Source organism: Morone saxatilis, unplaced genomic scaffold (genome assembly GCF_004916995.1).
Source record: "Morone saxatilis isolate NCDOM2014 unplaced genomic scaffold, NCSU_SB_2.0 Contig15, whole genome shotgun sequence".
Classification (NCBI taxonomy): Eukaryota; Metazoa; Chordata; class Actinopteri; family Moronidae; genus Morone; species Morone saxatilis.
In genome coordinates, this window is record NW_023339707.1 from 21,394,983 (window position 1) to 21,403,602 (window position 8,620).

Genomic DNA, 8,620 nt, shown 5'->3' on the forward strand with positions numbered 1-8,620 from the left:
ATTATTATTATTATTATTGTTGTCATTATTATTATTATTATTATTATTATTATTATTATTAGTGTGACACCTCGTCAGCTTCTTGGTTGCTAATTCGAAGTTTAATTCGCAGTAACAAAAAAAAAAAAAAGCGTCATGAAAATTAAAGACAGAGACGTGTCCAAAAGGCGCACAGTCAAAGCCCTTCTTTTTTTACATTTCAGTCACAACCGGCACCATCAAAAACCACTTTGTGTCATCGCTCGAGAGTCTGGCTGCACAGAAATCCAAAATATTTGCGTTGGCTCTCGATCACGCCTATTAAAATAATTTGTCGACGTGTCAGATTCTTGGATATACAGTCACCATCGGCCCGTGCGCCGGGAAGGCTCGGTAAGTGACATTAACGCCCAGCACTCCTGCAGAGCACCGAGGGAGGAACAGAAGGAAATGCCCTTCAGAGACGTGTTCCTCTACAGTCCTGCTGACTTTCTTTTCCTTCAAACTAAATGCCGAGTTTCTGCCAAGGACAATATTAACTGCAGATTCGGTTGGAGGAACGCTTCGCCAGGCGGACGATAACTTATTGAAATCTGTTTCTCATTCATATTTCATAGCCACAGGAAATGGGTTTTGATTTGCATTCATATTTTCTGATCTCGACAAAGTGGAGATTTTTATCTGTGCATTTTATTTTGTTGCAACGTGCTGCTTTGAATATAGTTTCTCTCCCCCCCCCTCCTCCTTTTATAGTCTCCACCGTGGTGCAGAACCGTTTTCGATCCCTGTTTCCTGTAACGCAGCTGATTTATTCTTTTTTTTTTCTTCCCCACAGATTTGGAACAACTTGGTGGAGAAAAAGAGGAAAACCTGAATCGGTGCCTGAATGGTGGAGTCCTGATCTGAACCTTGTTCTTCCAACCCCCCCTCCTGGCAGTCGTGAGCCTTGTTGGCGTTTTCTCGAACTAGAACTGAAAAAGGAGGTTCACACTTATTTAAACACCGGCGTAAACATATTGAAGGGTTATTAACGTCTTGAGGAAGTGTATGACCGAGCGTTTTCTCTGATACTTCTGTGTGACATGGCGAAGAAGAACAGCCAAAAGGGTACGTGTTTGCTTCAATGGCTCTTTAAAGGAGTATCAATTAACTAATGTTGTATATTTTTTTTTTTTGCAGCTGAAGGAAGGAAGGAAGGTTTACGTTGGATCATAGTTGGAAGTTATTTAACAAATTGTGCATAATTGTTTTCACATGGAGTCTGATGGAGCAGCCCTAAAAACACCGAGTGTTGTGTAACAGATACTTTAATTGTGGAGTTGAATAGTAAACGGAGAAGAAAAGAGAAATGCTGTCGACGTTTACGGTGACATTAACCTACCTTCCTGCTGGTGGAAAAACAACTTTTACAAGGGCCCCGTCTTTCTGTTTCGTCTTTAAATGGACGTACATTAACTTTGTACTTTACCCCGACTCTTCACACTCAGCTGGAGGCTTTTGTTTGTCTTTTAAAATTAAAATTATCTCTTTTTGTTTTAGTAAATCTTAACGCAGCTGTTTCCTGATTCTGAGTCAGACAGAAACCGTGAACTTGTTCCTCTTGCAAGAATATCTTTTCAGACAAAACAATAGGTTTTTTTTTTAGCGATTTTAATACTAACAATGCCTGCAGTAATCTCACAGGTTGAAAATATGTTCATAGTCGAGATAAACGTTGTTCGAGCGCAGATCTGCCCTCGATTCATAAATGTAATCGACTACTCTTTCCAGGATATCACTGAAGAAATCTCTCGGCTGGTTTGTTTTGCAAATGACGTTCTACAGCGGTTTGCAAATACGGTTCGAGGCATGAACAAACAATGGAGTTTGGTGTTTTTATATGTTTGGGTTTTTTTTACAGATACGTCTGGGGTGGTGTTTGACACTCGCTCAAAAATGGTCATGTCCCAGGGAGGAACAGCTGAGAGGATGAAGGAGAAGGTACACACACACACTGGCGCACACACACACACACACACACACACACACACTGGCACAGAGAGGCTGCAGGTTTTTACTGGAGGGTTAAATTTAAAACGTAAAATCACAACCTGTGCGTAGCGTCGAGAGCTTCTAATCTGCTCCCGACGTTAAACACTTTCTCTTTGTTTGGTCGATTTACTCCCGAGCCTCGACACTGAGTTTCATTAGTTTCCCAGTGAGCTGGTTTTTGGCAAGAATAAACAGGAGAGGGCGAGTTGTCGGAGCATGAGCAACAATATCGTGTTGCTGAAGAAAGAGCGTAGTGTAGAGTGTTTATTCCCGTCTAAAAGGGAGTTAATTTATCGATGTCTACACTTAACGAGATGTTAAATAGCTCAACACGATATATAACCTGAAATCTTCACGGGAAAAATGAATGAGTGTGCAAGAGGTATGTCCTGTACCTGTAATGTAATCTCATGATGAGCCTCGTTCTCTTTAAATCTGTTAATCTATAATGGAGCAACTGTTTCACAGTGGTGTCATAATGTCTTCATGGCAGGTGCCACACTGAACGCAAGTGGCAGTGAATAATTAAAGCCGAAACTGCAAACAAATGTTGTACCTGTCCAAAAGAACTAATAAATAAAAATGTCAAAGTTGTGATTATTTTCTGGTTTGTGTACGTGTCTTTCTCTGTTTGCAGTAAATAAAAGATTTGTGTATTTCTACATTTGTAGTTAATGAATAAGAACTAAAGGACGTTGCTGTGTCCTTTAGTTCTTAAATGTTATTTAAATGTTAAACACCGTCAGGAATTTACAGTAAATTCTGAGTCACCTTTTGAGATGATGTTGAAACCTGTTCCTCATTCTTTGTGCTTTTATTTTACAGATCAGCGCTGTCAGGGCGGTTGTCCCCAACAAAAGTAACAACGAGATTGTGCTGGTGTTGCAGCATTTTGAGAACTGTGTTGACAAGGCCGTTCAAGCTTTTTTAGAAGGTACGAAGACGTCGATGGGAACTTGCAGCGTAGTCACTGAACCATAAAACCTGGTAGTGTTGCATATTTTGGAGCAATTGTGCCTTGAAGACAGATTTAAGATGATACTATGTATGATAGTGTAACATGAAGCACCATATCTGCTTCCACAAATACTTTCTGTGTTACTGTATTTTAGTCAGGCCCTTTTGTTCTGGCATGCCGCCCACATTATCTGTGCAAAACGTGACCTTGAGAAAAAAAAATTTTTGTCACGCATTCAGCAGCCTGAGCGTCATTTGCATGCCTTTTACTTTGACGAGTTTAATTATAGCCTGAGAAGGTTGTCCCCGTACGTCACGCTGCTTTGTTTCCTGTGTAGGAGTGTCTAAACAACCTCAGGGCATTCAGATATTGAGATTTGTGTTTTAAAGTCTGTCAGTGGGTCAGCGTGTACCTTTTGTCGTCATTGTTTGCTTTGTACCTCAGGTAGTGCGGTTGAGATCCTGAAGGAGTGGAATGTCACTGGCAAAAAGAAGGTGAGAACATGCGTCTTGAATGTCTCTTTGTTGAGTGCGCATAGTAATGTCAGACCTAGTTTTTAAGACACTTGAAACTAATTGCTGTAGTTTTTAAAATTAGATGTGCAAAGTGCCTGTCATTCATCGTAAACCACGGATTAAAGCAGAGAAGTGACACGTTAAATCTTTATTCCAGCTTTAGCTCAAATCAAAACATTTCTGTCTGTGTGTGCACGGAATAGGTTAAAGATAATGAACAGAGAGATGTTTTTACACTCATTTCTCTCTGAATGTTCAGCCCAAGAAGAAAAAGAAGCCCAAGCCTCAGCCAGAGGCCTCAGCAGACCCTGCGCCACCTGCGACCACATCGCCTGAGGAGGGCAAGGATGAGATCAACGGCTTTCACGCCAACGGATCAGTAATGGATGGAGAGTCACTGGATTCTCTGAGCGAACAGTTGGACTCTGCCTCCCTGGATGCAGCCGAGCTGGACTCTGAACCCGCTACATCCGAAACCACCGGTAACGACAGATCTGCGAAGTGATAAAAGCAAAAGAAAGAGGGGCTGCAGGATTTTAAGTTGTTATTTTGCTGGAATGAGAATTACCTGCTCCAATCAGTGTAGATCATACGGATATATAAAAGTCTGCTCTGATCGCCGTTTAAAGAAAAACAATTCCAGGACTCGTACGGATATTGTTAGATCGGAGAGTTTAACCTTCCCTCTTTTCTTGAATTTTTACATCAGCACTGATTAGCTCGTCGGCTGCAGCAGTTCACTACTAGTCATCGTCACCAAGCGTCCGGTCAAGTTAATTTTATTTATATAGCCCAATATCATAAATAACAAATTTGCATCAAGAGGTTTTACAGTCTGTACAGTATACGACCTTTGGCCCCTACTTGTTCCCTTTGACCGCTTTCCATTTAAGTCATTTAATCTACATGTCAAACTTCTTCTTTTTTATTTGAGTACAGTGCTTTTCTGTTCTGTTTCTGTTGAGTAGTAACATTTCCTCATTGTTTTGGGGTCCCTAACATGATTACTGTTTCCAACATGAGGAAATTCTCGCTTTTATTCTTGGGTAACATCTTTATGGATGAAATGTGCATTATTTATAGTAAGGATAAACAAAGTGCCATTCATCAGGTCAATAAATGGAGAGTCCAAATGTATTTGTTTGTGTAAATTGAGATATTGTGCTGTAATCCTTTGCTATATACCATTTCTCTTTCTTAAAAGAAGTGTTTGCACAAATACTCTGGTGCTGACCGACTTGGGGAAAGTTAGTTTAGAAACCACTGACTCTACTCGCTGTAAAGTAATCTGTCTTCTCACAGGTGCAGAAGCAGAAAGTCAAGGTAGCGCTCCAAGTCCCGCCTTACAGCAAGGAGGAAGGAATCACCAGGGTCCCAGAGGAAACAAGAACCGACACAGGCCAGGCTCATATTCACATCCACCCACTTCCTCATTAACACCCACCCCTGATGAGCAAGGATCGTCAGGAGTCAAGAAGATAGGTTAGTCACCTGTACCTCTTATCTCCCAGATTATCTTAAAGTGTTACGAAGGCACGGGTGAAAACGTAATCTGCGTGGTAGTCATGTAACACCAAGTCATGTGCGCTGTCTGCCCCTTCAGCTTCCAACATCGACCGCTCTGTGAAGGACCTGCAGAGATGCACTGCCTCGCTGACTCGCTACAGGATGGTGGTCAAGGAGGAGATGGACTCCTCAATCAAGAGGATGAAGCAGACGTTTGCGGAGCTCCAGAGCTGGTGCATGACTTTTTTTCAAATCTGCCTCTGGTCATGGCTGTAGTTGATCTTAAAGATATAAAATATTGCAGCATGTTGAAAAGTGAGGTATAACAAAACCCTGTAGCTTTCCCAGGGGACCAAGAACCTTTTGAGGAACTCAGGGAGTGAATATAGTTCCTGGTGCAGTTCTTTCTAATGGAAAGTAAAATAGGTTTACAGGGCCAACAATCACTGATCAGCCAGACACCACACCCACTACAACTTGTACTCTGGTAACAATATCAGGTGGAGGGAAGGACAGGCATTTATTTTTGTTCATGACTTTAAAAGCAAAGTTTAGCTTTTGTTTTTGCGGCTCCTGACGAGTAAAAGAAAACCAGTGAGAGAAAGGGTGTGATGGGAGAACGAAGTGAGTTTTCTGTCTCCTCTCCACTGATGTGTTTCTCATTTTCAATCATTCGTTGCATTCAACTCAGACTTGAGTCGGGCGATATAGCGGACGCTGCCTGCCATCAGTCGTCGGTGTAATTTGCTTAATCTTCATGGTTCATCGGCTGCAGTGGAAACACAAACAAAATGGACTTTTAGTCTTCGAGTTTAGTCCCTCTGCATCCATAGTTCCTGGAACAAAATGCTCAAGAAGGGCTGTTTATGTTCCTTGATATTCATGTTGTGTGTTTATTGTAGCGGGTAAAGTGAGTGGCTATAGGTTTCAGTTCAGCAAGTCAAAGGGCATTGTGCTTACCTTTGTCCTACTCGATGACACTGGGGCAGAGCTTTGCATAATAGGAAACTGTTGAACCTGTTTGTGTGTGTGTGTGTGTGTGTGTGTGTGTGTGTTGAACTTCCAGTGGTGTGAGAGGGAAAATATAGACTATCTAGAAACTAGAGTGTAGTATTATAAAACAAAATCTGTTAGCAGTTTTATTAATTTTGGCTGTACATATTACCAATCCCTCTAACCTAGAACAGTACAAGTGGGTCACAAGGGTCCCTCCACCAGGGTCCAAAATTAAGAGCGACCGAGTGCCAAATGCTGGTAAATTCTGGGTTTGGCCGGAAAACAAGTTGTGGTCACCAGATGGCTGCAAAGTAATCTGGAATCACAGAGTAGTGGCTAAATGAGACTAAGAAGGTTGTCAGCGACATTAAACCTCAGCAGGCAGAACACTTAAAGCCGACTGTGAAGTCTTGTGACCACAGTGTAGTTTGTTTATAGCCTAACACTAACTTTCACTTCTGGTGATTGTATTTATGCCTCAAAAATCAAGTGGAGTTCATTTGTGAAGATTATCTTGCTGAACAAAATGTGTGTAATAAACGTTTGTTCCCCCACAGAGCTTATGTTCTGCAATAATCCACAATCGAATGGAAAAACCCCTTTTTGTCAAAAGAACCGGATTGGTTTACAAAAAGACGTCAGACCTGCAGCACTTAATTTCCGCAGAAAGAGCCTGCCATCAAAGCCTCCTGCATTACACTTACCGTCCCTCCTTGAAGGCAGTCATGCTGTTGACCTTGTTTGTACACATAAGACGTGAAGGAAGTAGTTGTGTAAAGAATGAAAAACAGAGCCTGAGGGAGACTCATGCATATTCACCTGTATACCTGGCCAGTTGCTGTGTAAAGGGGTGCGACTGTAAGATTGTCTCAAGGGAAAAATACTAACATTTTAAGGCAAACTCCCCAATTTCAGGCAACAGAGGGACACTGTGAGTCAGACAATCCAACCAGCAGTTTGTTTAAAGTATACTGAGCCTTTAAGCCTCCCACGTGGAGTTTCCTTGTAGCAGCGAGTTCGCTACCGTCCCTTAATTTAGATGTTAGATGTGAAAATATTCTGGCTCTACATGCTGTTTTTCCTCTCACTCATTCTTTGGCTCAGTGCCGCTGAGCGACTGTCGCTGTGCAGTGGCTCTCACTCATCCTTCACAGGCAGAACATTCAGTCAGCGACACAAAATCACCACAAAGAAACAAACAACCGCAGTGAACTTACCCTACTCACCCAACCTGAAAAGTTCTGTGTAAATTCACCGATTGTCACATTTAGGAGGATCTTTTGGCAGGAATGGAACATGATATTCATTGTTGTGTTTTTATTAGCGTATAATCACCTGAATGTAGGAATTGTTGTGTTTTTGTTGCCGTAGAATGAGACTTGGAGCCGTTTTTATTTTCTCCGACACACTTCACAGCTCGTTCTCATTCCCAGGTCGTCAAATACTGATGCGAGCAGGTTTCAGTTAGATGCAGTGTGCAACTTCACCTCTAGATGCCACTACTACTACCAACTGGTCCTCCTTTAATCCTTAAACGTTGTACCAAATGTTTTGTTTTTGCTCTTTTGCATTGTCATGCATCAATGTTATGTTATTAGATTTGCTTCGTAATCTCAGTCAGCATTCCTCTTATCTTTGAGTGAGTAGAAAAAAAATAACCTCCCCACCCTTTCTCTCTCTCTCTCTCTCTCTTTGTTTTTTCTAGTTTAATGGACAGAGAAGTGACTCTGCTGGGAGAAATGGACAAAGTGAAAGCTGATTCCAGTAAGTTTCTTAAAACATGTAGACTGAACCTCAACCTTCTTGTCACATACCACCCGGGAGCCCTTAGTGTTCTTCTCCATAATATGATCACCTGACTCACAGGCTTGAAGAATCTGACCTAAATCACGTCCGGAAAGGTGGCAGAAGGGATTCTTGTGGAACATCAAGTCCCAGTTTCTTCTAAACTGCAGTGGTGCCCTCGGGGTGCTCGTATACCTATAGCATACCACTGTGTGTATGTAACATGACAGAGCAAGACTGCATATTTGTACAAGTAGGCCATTCTCTCTTGTGTTGTCCTCTCAGTGCAGAGTGTTGTGTGTTCCAGGCCTGGGAAAAGTGAATAGTGTCAGGTGTCAAGGGAGACTCAATGCTGTCTTTGTGCAAGGTGTGCGGGGAATTGAGAGGAAAGCGAAGGAACTCTAGTTTTTCTTGGACATTACAAAAGCCAGGTTTCCTTAAAATGTACCTCCAACTGATCTACTTCCTGTGTTACACTGGTGTTAACTGATGGTTTCCATTATAACCTTTTGCTCTCATGCAGGAAAGACTGTAACTAAATAGATAAACGGCTCTAAATGTAGATTTACAAATAATCCAAAACTAAATGTTCTCTGTATTGTTTAGTGCAGACCCGGATAGAATGATCCTTATTGATCCTTACTGTAGGTAATCTGTTGATTATTTTCTCAATTAATCAATCATTTTGTCTTATTAAATTCCATAAAATGAAAGCTCAAAGTGACAAGTGTGTTATTTTGTCTGAGCCAAAGTCCAAAAACAAAAAAGATTCGGTTTCATATAACAATATATAATCATATAAAGACAACAGCTCATTAGAGAAACTGGAACCAGTGAATGTTTGGTATTT

General features: G+C 41.5%; 1 protein-coding gene across 1 annotated transcript in view; it reads left to right on the top strand.

The window, feature by feature from the left end:
* Positions 1-814: 814 nt before the first annotated feature.
* The window catches only part of spats2 (spermatogenesis associated serine rich 2), a gene marked incomplete at its 5' end in the record, with an annotated part of 19,930 nt that continues 12,124 nt past the window's right edge, over positions 815-8,620 (top strand). The window contains 8 exon segments of the mRNA XM_035656646.1: positions 815-1,086; positions 1,880-1,959; positions 2,836-2,944; positions 3,413-3,462; positions 3,743-3,965; positions 4,786-4,965; positions 5,087-5,222; positions 7,691-7,749. Coding sequence (XP_035512539.1) covers positions 1,062-1,086; positions 1,880-1,959; positions 2,836-2,944; positions 3,413-3,462; positions 3,743-3,965; positions 4,786-4,965; positions 5,087-5,222; positions 7,691-7,749 — 862 coding nt within the window.